The sequence below is a fragment of the Peromyscus maniculatus genome, chromosome 12 (genome assembly GCF_049852395.1).
Source record: "Peromyscus maniculatus bairdii isolate BWxNUB_F1_BW_parent chromosome 12, HU_Pman_BW_mat_3.1, whole genome shotgun sequence".
Taxonomy (NCBI): Eukaryota; Metazoa; Chordata; class Mammalia; order Rodentia; family Cricetidae; genus Peromyscus; species Peromyscus maniculatus.
The window spans coordinates 13,123,379-13,137,307 of record NC_134863.1 but is presented as its reverse complement, the minus strand read 5'-3'; the positions used below and the strand labels follow the sequence as shown (position 1 = coordinate 13,137,307).

The window sequence follows — 13,929 nt, the reverse complement described above, 5'->3', positions numbered from 1 at the left end:
CTGAAATGCATGACAATCTCTTAACTATAATCCCTATAAAATCAAAATCAAAAAGCAGGTGCCATACTTTCAACATACAATGTCACAGAATATACTTTATCATTCCAAAAGAGAAGAAAGAGAGCATAGTGAGGAATTAGTGAATCAAAGCAAGACTAAAAACTAAAAACTATCTGGACAGAGTCCAAACTCTGCATCTCCAGGTCTGATATCAAGCGCTCTTCAGATCTCCAACTCCTTTCAGCTCTGTTGACTGCAGCACACTGCTCTCTCTTGAGCTGGTTCCACTCCCCATGAGCAGCTTTCCTCAGCAGCTACCTCATGACTGTGGCATCTCCAACATCTTGGGGTCTCCAGTGAAATCCAGGCTTCACTTTCACAGCGTCACACAATGGCCTCTTTGGGCCCCAGCACATTGGTGTCTGTAGCTTTTCTTAGCCATGGAGGAAGAGTCCACAGCACCTGACTTGTATCCTGGACTCTAAAGCCAGAACCACATGGCTGAAGCTGCCAAGTTCTGTTTGCTGGTCCTGGAACTTGGCCTCCTCATTCAAATACATTTTCATCATCTTTCTGTTGTTGATGGTTTTCTTCATGACTAAACTTTTCTTTAATTCCTTTTCACAAGTTGGAAGCTTAGCTGGGTGGGATCTTGCCCCGAGGTCACCATTCCCTTTATTCCATTGAGCATCAGGCTTTTCTTGAAACTTTTTATCTCCCTGAGTACGAGACTTATCTCCATTACACTTCCTGGTGTTCCTTTTCTCCTCAAACTGTACATTTTATATTTTCCCTTTCTCAGCTTGCTCCTTTTCATTATAGATCTGCATGAGAGTGACCACTAACAACCACACAACAGAGTCATTGCTAGTCTATCTTGAAATCTCTGCCAGTGCCATTAATCCAAAATGCTTCAATTTTGCCTCAGGCAGATTTTTTTTTTTTTGGGGGGGGGAACGACTAAAAAGCGGCCACATTTTTTTTTTTTTTTTTTTTTTTTGCCAAACATCGCAAGAATGGTCTGTAGGCCATTTACTAATACTCTTCCCCTCTGAACCTTCTTGAGCTGGGACTTCACAGTCCAAATTGCCTTCAACACTGGCCATGATGCTCCTAGTGATAGTGGCTCCTTAAGCCCTGCTTAAGCATTCAGCTGCTTTCCTAATCCAAAGTTCCAAAGTCTACATTCCACCCCCAAGCAGCGTGGTCAGGCCTGTCACTCCCTGGTGCCAACTCCTGTCACAGTACATGTTCTGTTGCTGTGAGGAGACACCATGACCACCACGGCAGCTCCTATAAAAGAAAGCATTCGGTTGGGGCTTTCTCACAGTTCAAAGGTTTAGTCCATTTTCGTCATGGCGGGAAGCAGCTAGATACCAGTTGGACAGCATTGTGGACTAACCTTCCCTTCCCTCTGGGCCTGGGGGTTGGCAGAGCCTGTATCTCCTAGGACTTGGCTGAGGGAAGAGGCAAGTTCTGGAAGGGTGCTCACTGCAGGGACAGGCAGTAACTACTGGCCCTGGGTAGCCAGAGACCCATATTTGATACTGAGAATTACGGTCAGACTTGCTAAGACCCAGGGCAGAGGTGGCACTGTGTGTGGGGCTCAGAGGCAGAGGCTGGTCATCAGCTGGTGCCGGCATGCTCTTAATGCTCTCCGGCAAGCACAGGAGCTTTGGCATCAGCACGTTCCTTTTCTCAAACTGCAGATAGCTCCGGCAGAAGGTCCGGATGTCAGTGAAAGGATGGTCATCATCACCGGGCCACCTGAAGCCCAGTTCAAGGTCAGTACCAAAGCCCATGCCGGCCCGCAGGCTCTGGGTGCTGGGCAGACGGCCCAGGGGAGTTGAGGTGCTGCTTTGCCAGCCTGGTGTCCACTTCCCGTTCTGCTGCTCACGGGTCAGACTTGTGCCTGGTTCCTCGTTTCTCCTCTGTGCTCTGTCTTCTCTCCATGGAAAGGCAGGGTGTCTGTTGGTGCCCAGTTGGGATGCCAGTGCCTCCAGCATGTCTCTGAGTGGGCAGCCGTCTTGGGCTTCTCCAGCTGAGAGCGTTAACATGGGTGCAGAGGAGAAGCTTTTGTCGTGGAAGTTCTGGCAGTCTGTGAGGGAATTCTAGCAGCGTTGGGGAGAGTTCTTTTGCGAGGACCATGGCTCTGTGTCTGATGTCCTTCCTCGAGGAACGTTAAAACTTGCGTTTCAAGAAGTCAGAAATGTGCTTTAATTTATAAAAGTTCAGCTCTTACAATGAAAATCACAGGGGACCAGAAGCTTGGCACTGAACAAACAAATGCGGTATGTCCACAAAAGAGAATGATTTGTCCAATGCGTGCTACAGAGGAATGACCCTAGAGAAATAAGAGCATGGAGGCCATGGTTCCACGTGCATGTGTCCAGTAGCAAACCATAGAGAAAGATGTAGGCTGGTTGAGAGTGACGGGATTGAGCCCAGGGCCTCACACATAGGGGGCGGCAAGCACTCAGCCACTGAGCCACATTCCTAGTCCTCTTCTTTCAGTTTTGATTCAGGACCTCACTAAATTGCTCAGGTTGGCCTTAACCTGAAATTCTTACCCTCAGCTGTCCAAAGGTTGGGATTATGGGCTTGTCCCATCCCTGAGATGGATCCAGAATATTCTGGATAGTGGCGATGGTCCCACAACATACTAACGACTAAGTACATGATGAGATGATGACTTTGCCAGCACGTGCAAGGCCATGAGTTTGATTCTCAGCACCACAAAAGCAGCGGCGTGTTGAGACTTAGCAGATCCTGTTGCCTCCTTCAGTAACCAGAGAACTGAGCATACAGTGGAGGGGGTTTAAGAATGCCTTAAACACATTCAGCCAGTCACGCACTTACAGGCACTGGGCATATGAAAACAAGGTGCAGTCTTGGTGGCTCATGGTTGCCCTTGCCTAGACACACACGTTCCTTAGAGGAAGCAGTCACCTGCAGATCACGAGGCTCGCCAGCGTGCACAGACGGTGGAGCGTGGTGGTTGAGATGGGTGGCAGAACTGAGGCGGGTGGGCAGCTGCCCCGTGCCTGGAGGGAAGCCCACACATCCCGTCCCTGGGACTCTGAGGTCCCGCACAGCACTGACCGAGTGGCCCGATCACCAGTCATCTTGTCCTCAGGCTCAGGGACGGATCTTTGGGAAGCTGAAGGAAGAAAACTTCTTTAACCCCAAAGAAGAGGTGAAGCTGGAAGCCCACATCCGTGTTCCCTCGTCCACAGCCGGCCGCGTGATCGGCAAAGGGGGGAAAACCGTAAGCTGGCTCCCGACTCCCTTCACCTGGATGAGTTCCCTGCCCTGGCCATGCCCGGTTCCCCTCAGACCCTCACTCGCTCCTTTGCTCGCTCTCAGCATGTCTGAGGGCCTTGGGCTGACACGCTTGGGCTCCGGCACGTGCAGGATGCATGAGGCATGGGGATTCCAAGGACAGAAAGGTCATCCGCAGGGCTCTAGCACTAAGGGCCCAGTTCCATGGTGTCAAGCCCACCCTCTTCCTGAGCACTATGCCACCCAGCCCTGTTTATATCCCAAGACAAGAAGGCCATCTCCCATCCCACCCTCCCCCGCCCTCACATCCACATGTAGCAGATAGAACCCGTTGGAGACCCCTCTCTGCCTGGTTTCCAAGTTCGGAGGCTGCAGCTGCCCTGTGCCTCTCTCTTGACCACAGTCTCCAGGGGCCCTCTCACTCCCTACTGCACATCCCATTTCTGGTTCTTTCTCAAGTCTGGCCGTCTGCTCTAGGGGAGTTAGCTCAGCAATAGGGTGAGAAAGTGTAGTTTATGTGTCCAGTCTGAAGGTCTCAGTAACACACGTCAGCTGGATTCCGGAGCTGGAGGCATAATTCAGCGATAGAGCATGCACTTATCAAGTATAGGACCCTGGGGTCAACCTTCAGCCCCCCAGAGAAAAGAATATTGATCCCTAGACATCAGTAGGTTATCTGTGGACACAAGAATTTGGCTTTCTCACTTGGTGAGGAGGTGACCGGAGCAGTTCTGGGCCTGTGATGATGAAGTGACGTTGAGTGGCAGGAACTGGGGTCGGGGAGTGCAGGTTCTAGACGTGGTGAGTCATGCACAAGAGAATGTAGTTGGCTTGGATCTACAAGTGCAGTCCAAACCCCAGGTACGCACACTGACCGCTCGACAGACTTGAAGTGTTGGAGACCGTCTCGGAAGCGGTCACTGAATCCTCTTTCTCCCCAGCTGTGGGTAGCTGCCCCTCTGAGCCCCTCACCCTGCCTGTGAGCTGAGCATCAATGCCAAGGGCCAGGGCAGGTAGAACCCAGCCAAACGGAGAGTGGAGGATAGAAGTGCATGGTCATCCTCGCCAATAGAGCAAGTTCAAGGCCAACCTTGGCCCAAAGGGAGCAGAGGGGGAAAGGAAGGAAAGAAGAGGGCGGGGGGGGGGGGGGTGAGGAGAGGGAGGAGAAGGAAGTGGCTGGGTTTATTCTGAGTCAGACAAGAGGAAGCCATAGCTCCTGGCCAGCAGCCAGGGAAGCAGGTCCAGAAGTGGGCCACTGACCTGGGCTCTTACTAGAAGTCCGCACGAGTGTCTGCAGAATGGGAGCATTCAGCCTGCGAGGCAGAGCCTCGTGGAGTTAGGGCTACACCCCCATTTCTCTGTCAGTCAGCCCTTTGGAGCCAAACCTACAGGAGCTGAGGCAGGAGAAAGGAAAGGGGGCGGGCGGTTAGCTTCTCCGTCCACAGCCCAAGTATCAGCTTCATGGGTGACCGGGGTGGGCGGGCTGGGGGGCCGGGTGTGTGTGTGTGTGTTACTCACTCACTTCCTTCTCTGCCTTTCCAGGTCAATGAGCTCCAGAACTTGACAAGCGCAGAAGTTATCGTGCCTCGTGACCAAACCCCAGATGAAAATGAGGAAGTGATCGTCAGGATCATCGGACACTTTTTCGCCAGCCAGGTACTAGTCTGTGAGGGCCCTGCCTCCTGCCCAGCTCCTCCCACTAGTTCACGGACTGTATTTGTGTCGAGTGGCCGTGTGCTTAAAGCCCCTCCTGACCACCACACAGTAGGCACGGTGGAAGCCCTCCCTGGCCCCTGACCTCGGGGACTGGAAACGGTTGGTGCAAGGCTCCTAGCATGATGCGCTGGGGTCGGGAGCTTATCGTCACTTGCTCTCCCAGCCTTCCTCTGAGGAGCCGCATGTCCAGCCAGCCCCCAGCAGAGCAGCCAGGTGGCCACGTTTCACTGTGGAAAGGGACTACTCACCAAGGTGTTGTGACGAGGGAGGCCTTGGCGGGTTGGGCCAAGGTGCCCTGGTGGGTGAGGGAGACCGGCCATGCAGATGTGTGCAGAGGTGGAGAGTTTAATCTCAGCATCCAGACACAGATGTCCACGTGGAAAGTTTGTTATTAAAGGGGGAGAGAGAGAGAGCGCGAAAGAGGGAGGTGCACTCTACCTCTGGCATGAGTCAGGAGAGACAATGAAGGGGGAGTTTTTTCTTAAAGAGGACTTTACATAAGACGACATCAGGACGCTGGGCAAGAAGTCCCCAAGGGGCGGCTCAGAATACCAAGGAAAGGGACCTAGTATTCTGCCGCTCTCTTCCCGGGTCTCCCCAGAACTCCACGTCACTGCTGCCTTGCACTCACAGAAGCCAGCGCTGCAGGGACATGTGGCCCAGTGTGTGGCCTCGATGTCTTGATGCTTTTTTGCTGGGCGGGTTTTAGAAGAGGGCGGCTGTGATCCTCCTGGAGGCCAAAGAAGAAGGGCAGCTGTGAAAACGACTCCCAGCTGCTCGGTGGCCAGCTGCCTGTGACTGCTGCCTGGGCCAGTGGCAGAGTTCAGCCCGTGGGAAGCTGTGGCTCAGGGTTGGAACTCCTGTTCTTCAGGGCTTGTCAGGGCGCTAGTGTCTCCCCTTTCCTGGTCTTTCCAGTGCTTCGGAAAGGGGTGGGGAGGGGAGGGGCACACCAGAGCTCAGGTGGGCGTGGCAGGGCCCTTGGCCTCCACCCCATCACTGACCTCTCCTGCTACTCCCTGGCCATCTGCTCCCTGTGAGCTGCTAGGTACCCCCGCTCCCACCCCAGTGCACCCTCCTCTCCCCGCCCCCTCCCACCTTGCACCCGGCTGGCTTGGTGAAGGGAAGAAAACTTCTGTCCCTGGCGGCTGAGCGTGGGCAGAAGGGACCTGGGGGAAGTAAGATTGGTCCGAGCACTCAACCTTTCCCAAGTCCGGAGCCCTCTGTTTCCCTGTGGGGGCCCCAGAACTGGGATTGTCTCTTCCCTGTGCCCTCCCTCCCTCTCTCCGCTGCAGACTGCGCAACGCAAGATCAGGGAAATTGTACAGCAGGTGAAGCAGCAGGAGCAGAAATACCCTCAGGGAGTCGCCTCACAGCGCAGCAAGTGAGGCCCCCACAGGCGCCAGCAAACAAGAGATGAATGTAACCCTCCCAACCCCCCCGAGAGAGACGAGACCAAACAGCCAGCAGATCGGGAGCAAACCAAAGACCATCCTGAGGAGTGAGAAGTCTGCAGGGCAGCCAGGGCCTGCAGACCCCTGCACATCCTGGGATCCAGGAGGCCATAGGGAGGGCCCGGGTTCCCCAGAAACACCAGTTGGCCTGCGCCCAGCTTCCCCTGGCTTCTGCAGGCTTCCAGCCATCCACTGCCCATCCACTCAGATCCCTCCTCGGCTCCCAGGACGCTATCCCTTTCAGTTGAACTAACATAGGTGACTCAAAGCAAAGCGAAATCCGCAGCCTTTTCTTTGCTGTGGAGCATTGTCTCTGTACATGTCTGTACATACTAGAAGGGGAAAGATGTTAAGATGTGTGGCCTGTGGGTTACACAGGGTGCCTGCAGCGTTAATATATTTTAGAAATAATATATCAAATAACTCAACTAACTACAATTTTTACTCGATTATTAATTTTGTTTTCTTTTTGAAGAGAAAGCAGGCTTTTCTAGACTTCAAAGAATAAAGTCTTGGGTGAGGTCCATTGGTAGAGAAAGGAACTTTGAGCCGCCCACACGAACTTCACTTGGAGGGAGATCTCGTCAGGAACACTTAATGGCAGTCGTGGGTCACCTGTGTCTATCAACAGAAGGGATACCGTCCCCGAGGAGGGGCCCCAGGCCCTTGTCACCTGTTTACCCCATGCACCCCTTTCTCTGCCTCACAGGTTTTAAACTGGTTTTTTTTTTTGCATACTGCTATATATTTCTATCTCTCTCTGTTTATCTCCCTCCCCTCCCTTCCTCTTTGCCCGCCATCCTTCTGAACCCCTTCGTCCTTTTCTGTTCCCCCATATCTATGCACCCCCCCCAGGCAAAGCAGTGCTCTGAGTTATCACATCACACAAACGGAACAAACGTGAAACACACGAACCAGCTTCAGCTTACACTTGGTTCCTCAAGCGAACAAGAGTCGATGGCACTTGTCCCCAGCGTCTCGGAAGAGGAAAGCGGGAACCCTCCAAACCAACCAGCCAACCAAACAAAGGAAAACTCCAGAAAGAAAGAATGTACTTTGTCTTTTTACATTTTGGTGTACAAGCCATCAACATTTAGTGAAATTATTTCTTTCTTTAAAAATTTAAAGTGCAGGAAAATAGCAATTTATACGAGGTTGTTGGCCCAGGGCATTAAATTTACAGATTTTTTTAAAATGAGAAAAACACACAAATAAAGCTACCTCAGGTGTTTTTTACCTCAGCACCTTGCTCTTGTGTTTCCCTTAGAGATTTTGTAAAACTGATAGTTGGAGCATTTTTTATTTTTTTAATAAAAATGAGTTGAAAAAAAAAAAAGATTTCAACTGCCAGCCTGGAGCAGGCGGCAGCCCAAGTGTGCAGCGACTGTTCAGACTTGTCTTCCACTAGCCAAGAGCCTGCGTGGCCTTCTGTGGACAAATCTAAAAATGTTTATTTTTAAAAAACGACAAAGAAAAACAGATGATATTGGAGCCGTCCTGAATTTCAATAGGGTACGTGCCATGAGGGCTTTTGCGCTGAAGGATGACCACGTCCTGGTTATGTGAAGAAGCCAAGACACCACCAGACTGCAATGCCGATTTCCTCTACTGCAAACAGTGTTCTGTGACAAAAAAAAAGAAAAAAATATATCCAAGCTAACAAGATCCTGGCGTCCTGGTGTCTTATTTGCCTTGTGTCCCCCGGGGGTGTCAGCTGGAGGCCTAGGGGGACAGCAGTTGGACAGTCGGACCCGGGCAACTCCTTGTCCACCTAGTTCTTGGGAGGGACTCTTAAGGCTATGCATCAAGGTTAATTGAGGGGATAGGACAGGAGAAGCCAGGCCTGGCAGAGAGGAAACAGAAGGAGAGAGGTGCACAGAGACAGAGACCAAGAGCAGAGAGGGTGTTGTGGAGAGAGAGAGAGAGAGAGGGAGAGAGAGAGAGAGAACGTGGGAGTGCATGTCTGGCTTTTAGGCTGGGACACAGTCACCCGCTGATGACGTAATAAGGCACCAGACGAGACCCCCTCCCCCTAGCTGTGCATCTACAGAATTCTTACAGATTACTCTTTACCTCCATCTCCTCTTAGTTCCCCTACACCCTTGTCTATCCCGTATCTCCCACACCTTCTCATCTGTTAGCTTTGTCCTATGTGACTTTCCATGGCTTCCTTTGTAGCCTGGTGGGCTCAGCAGTGGCTATACAACTGAAGACAACAGCTCCCCGTCCTTAAGAATCTATCAATAACCGATAGTTCAGCAGGAAGGGGTAGAACGCTGTGAGCCCACCCCCATCCATGACTGTTAGCAGGACTGGTCTTGCGAAAGCCCAGAGCAGGCAACCCCAGCACTGCGTTCCTGATTGCAAGGGTGATGCTGTACTAGAGGACATCATTGAGCAGCACATCCGTGTTCATTGCTGTTACGAATTTGCAGGAGTGGAGAACTCCCAGCTGGCCAGGCCAGGGTATCCCACATGTGAAGGAAAACACACTGGGCAGATGCAGCAGGGGCAGCTGCACGTGGAAAGTCATTCACACCCAGGCGCTGCATCCGCGTGGAGAGTTTATTATAATAGATGGAAAGAAAGGAAAGAGGGAAACGGAGGAAAGATAAGAGAGAAAGCTGAGGTGTGCACACATGGAAATGGAGAAAACAGAAGAGAGAGGAAGGGGGGGGGGAGGAGATTTTCCTTAAAATGAGGCTTTTATGTCAGGACCCCGGGTGGCCCCAAGGGATGGGTCAGAATATTAACAATTGCTGTTCTATTCACAGTAACTAAGAAATGGAAGCAGCCTAGATGATGAATATATAATGAAAATGTGGTACATGGGGCCAGGGTTATGGTTCAGCATTAAAGGGGCTTACTGCTCTTCCAGAGGACCTGGGTTTGGTTCTCAGTACCCACATGGGGTGGTTCAAAACTGCCTGTAACTCCAGCTCCAGTTCCTCAGGCAATCCTACACATGTGAGGCTCACAAACACATAAGACTAAAAAGTTTAATAAAAAGAAAATGTGTCTATACACTTAATTTTATACATCTGTTAAGAAAAAATTATGAAGTCTGCAGCTGATGGAACTAGAAAAAAGTTGTACTAGTGAGATCACCTAGCTCCAGAAAGACACATGCCACGTGGTATCTCTCACATGTGAATCCTAATTGTGACACTCTTGGTTTTTTGCTGTGAAAGAAAGGAAAGTAGGAAGTGGTCATTTGAGGGCAGAGGGGTAGTGCCTTCAGGCATGAGAAATAGAACCACAGGTAAAAAGAAAGGGGAGTATTAGGGGCAGAAAGGTTTAAGCAGGGGACACACTGGGGGATTGAAAATCAAGGGGTCAAGGGGTGAGTGATAGCCAAAACAAGGGGTGTACAAAAAGCTATGTGGAAGCCAGGCAGTGGTGTTGCATACCTTTAATCCTAGCGCTCAGGAGGCAGAGGCAGGCAGATCTCTGAGTTCAAGGCCAGCCTGGTCTACAGAGTAAGATCCAGGACAAGCTACAAAGTTACACGGAGAAACCTTGTCTCGAAAAAAAAGCTGTGTGGAGACACTATCTTGTAACCCAATTAAAAAATGCAAAAGGGATTACAGGCAGACACCCTGCATGGGTAATGCTGTTGCCCCTAGCAAAGGGTCACTAAATAAACCCTGGTGCTGGGTGTGGGACACCATCATGGGATTGTAAATCTCACCTGATGAGAATAAGACCACAACTACAATTTTTGAGCCCAATTTGAAGCAGGCTTTATTAAATACTGGCCAGGACAATGGACACTGGCCAGGTTCATACCCGGGATTGCCATAGTATGGATATAAATTACATTAGTCAGGAGCCTATAAAGGCACAAATCACAAAGGTATATATTCCCCACTTTTGTCCAATCAGGCAAACATACATCCTGACATTCTTTCTGCCTGTGTGTAATCAAGCACATCCTGTGCAGTTGGGGCAACCAAGCTTGTTTACAGAAGAGAAAAGGTGTGACTTGTTATCTTGCATGAATAATAAATAGCCCCCAGGATTCCAGGAAGTGATCTGCCCTTGGTCAATTAGGATTTACATATTAGAGGCAATTTTGCTTTAAAGATCTCCTAAGCACAGTATTTTAAAATACAACTTTAGACATCACAGGATCTGATCAGGGAGGACTCAGAGACCTTTAGAGCAATACAAGCTCTTGTCAGTTACTCATCAGAACTAGAGGATGAAGCCTCCATGGAAGACACCATGCATCTTGATTGCAACATTCAAAGAAAGCAAGCTAGAACTGAGCTGGAAACTTCTTCCCTGTTGGCTAATTTTCAAAGTTCCCACAAGATGTGAAGCAGGCAGCTGGGCAAGAAAAGGTATCAATGGTCTCTTCCAATTGGAAGATCAAAACTAAACTGCCAGGCCAGATGTGCCCACCTGTGCAATAATGGCACAGTGTTATAGGAACAACCAACTTCTCCATGCTGGATTTGAAGCCTACCCAAATGGAGGGAGTGAATGCCTGGTGTAAATCTGGTTAATGACTCATGCATAGGACCAAGGAGGTAACTTACTACTGGAGATTTTTATACCCAAACTACCTTTTTGCAATGATTCAGCTGAGAGTATTCCCAGGCCACTAATAGTGGTAGATATCTGTAATCTCAACTTTCAGGAGGCTGAGGAAAGAGGATCGTGGTCAAGGCCAAGCTGGGCTGCATAGTGAGACCCTCTCAAAATAAAGAAAAGAACCAGTAAGATGACTTTGAAGGTTAAGGTTTTTGCCAAGTAACTATGCAACCCATGGGAAGGAGGAGGGAGAAAACAAACTTTACAAAGTTGTTCTCTGACCTATGCACACACACTCCACACATATGCAATAATAAAAAATTTAAAACAGAAAAAAGATTGAATAAATGTTAAAGATTGCAGCAAAGTGCTATCTGCTTAGCGCTCAATCATACTGTATCCTAGAGATCCTTGTTGAAAGATGTGGTCCTATGACTAAGTTCTAGCCACAGAACATGAACAAACGTGATTCATGCCTCTCCCACGGCTACCCATTAAAAACTGCCTGCCATTCTCCTCCAAGGTTTCCACTGGCTGGCTGTTAAGGACTGCAATGCTCTAGATCATAGAGGCTCATCACCTTTAGCTAGAAACAAAATAAGTATTTCAGGCTTTGCAGGAAAAAGTAGGGAGTGATACAAAATGATACTTTTTGGGGGCTAGAGAGATGCTCAGTGGTTAAGAGCACTGACTGTTTTTGCAGAGGACCCAGGGTCAATTCGAGGCACCCACATAGCAGCTAACTACGATAATTCTATTCCAGGGAATCCAATGCTCTCTTTTGGCTTCCAGGGGCATTGCATGAACATGGTACATAGATATACATACAGGCTTGTGGGGAGCCATCCCACCCCCACTTTCCCCCAGAGCACTCTTGAGTAGGAGCAGCAGGAAATATTAGAAGTATAGAGGGGAGAGAAACAGATAGAAAATACAGGATAGCCTCAGGAGGGCCTGTATCCTAATCCATCAGGCCAGAACTTTATTCCAAAGAGCTTTTTATGACAGTGCCAAGGGATCCTCCTTGCTAGGTACATCCAAATGTAGATACTTCCAAACACCTGATACTCAGGCCCATAGTCCAATCATACTCTTTATGCAAACCTGCTGGATAAAGCCACCACAAAACCTGGATGAGCTCCAACAGGTCCCCCTTCTTAATATTAAAAAAAAAAAAAAAAAAAAAAAAAGAAAAGAAAAGAAAAAAGAAAAAAACTCCTATTAAGAGCTCACAGCAATCTCCAAATCTGTCACACCTCCCACTGAAGGAGTAGAAGATGATGTAGATGGAATGTCCTTTTGGGAATTGGTCTAATATGACTACAGCAGTCTTAGCTGCATCAAGCCCTTTTCAAATCAAAAAACTCTTGATGCAACTGCATCAAACAAGTCAAACTCCTGATGCAAGTGCATCAAACTTAAAAACTCACTTAGCTTCATCATTAACATTAGCAGGTTAACATAATTCTAACATAAGTATTGCTATACATCATTACAGTTCTCTCAAACTTACATCCAAAAGCAAACTCTGAATAGAATCATTAACACTTTAAAAACTTTAGCAAAAATCCAAAAGCAACTTTCTAATAAAACACTTTACACTTTAAAGCAATCTCTTAATATAACCTTTGGATTTCTTACTAACACAATATAGGATAAACTTCTGATGCATCCACATCAAGCTTAAATACTCCCTGAACTTGAACTAACCATAGTGTATCAATATCAATAGATTAATAACTCTATCATAAAAGTTACCATACACAATTACAATTCCTACAAACCTACATTCAAAAGCAATTTCTTAATAGAACTATACAAACATAACATTAATCCACTCAAGTAACAAGAAAATATTTTTTAAATTAAATAGCCCGAGAATATAACACTCCCTTTTGTTTATAAATTTTTAAACTAGATTTCGAGCCTAGTTAGAAGAAAACCCAAACTTTTCAGTTTAGGATAACATAATAACTAACATAAATATTATTATACACAATTATAATTCCTACAAACCTACATTTAAAAGCAATATTCTCAATATAACCATTAACACTTAAAAAAACTTCAGCAAAACATCCAAAAGAAATTTCTTAATAAAACTCTCTACACTTTAAAGTATCCTTTTAGTATAACTATTTGCATTTCTTACTAACAAAACATAACATTAATCCACTCAATAAGAAAATACTTTTTTTAAAATTAAATAGACTAAGGAATATTAATTCCCCTGTTTCTTTATAATTTTTTAAACTAAATATCGAGCCTAGTTAGAAAAAAAACTCCAACTTCTCTATTTAAACAGTTCCATTTCTAACACAAAACCAATTCCATAAGCAGTTTCTTTTTTATATAAACAGATCCATTTTAAACACAAAACATTTCATGAATCAGCTAATAAAGCACATATGCATACACTGCATCTTGAGCTTAAGCAGAAAAATAAATTTCTCAATTTAACCAGTTCCATTTTTAAACACAAATAATTCCATAAAACAGTTCCTAAGTCATCACCATTGATAGGGTCTATATACATAAATAAATTCAAAATTGTCCCATTGCAATGAAATCAACCCTATGCAATTCATTTCTCAAGTCCAAAGATTCAAATAAATTCTGGTACCAGCTTTCCAAATATGGAGAAACCTATAACCAAAACCTTTTTGTAGTTTTATCTCAGTTTTTCAAGTTCAAAAAGTTAAAAAAAAAAAATCTGGTATTAGACTTCTACTTCCAAATATGAAGAAATATTTCTCACAACCAAAAACTTTTTGCAGTTAACAATTTTAGTTCAAACAAGCATCTCTGCAACTTTTGTTCTCATGGACAGAGGTACTTTCAATTACAACAGCATTTTATACTAGTCTTTCCCTCGGGATGAAAGCTATTAACTCCACAAGAGCTGATTGGTGAAAAGCCCTCTCAAAAGAGACTTTATTTT

At 47.2% G+C, this 13,929-nt stretch overlaps 1 protein-coding gene across 4 annotated transcripts in view; it reads left to right on the top strand.

The window, feature by feature from the left end:
• The window catches only part of LOC121825724 (insulin-like growth factor 2 mRNA-binding protein 2), a 78,986-nt gene extending 70,872 nt beyond the window's left edge, over positions 1-8,114 (top strand). For 2 of the 4 annotated variants that reach the window (XM_076549358.1, XM_076549359.1), the window contains 4 exons: positions 1,710-1,784; positions 3,137-3,268; positions 4,825-4,938; positions 7,305-7,807. In XM_076549358.1, coding sequence (XP_076405473.1) covers positions 1,710-1,784; positions 3,137-3,268; positions 4,825-4,938; positions 7,305-7,664 — 681 coding nt within the window. In that variant the 3' untranslated portion in view covers positions 7,665-7,807. Of the gene's footprint in view, positions 1-1,709; positions 1,785-3,136; positions 3,269-4,824; positions 4,939-6,290; positions 6,521-7,304 lie in introns of those variants that run through there. The other 2 variants (XM_076549360.1, XM_076549361.1) reach the window with 2 other exon arrangements.
• Positions 8,115-13,929: the final 5,815 nt, after the last annotated feature.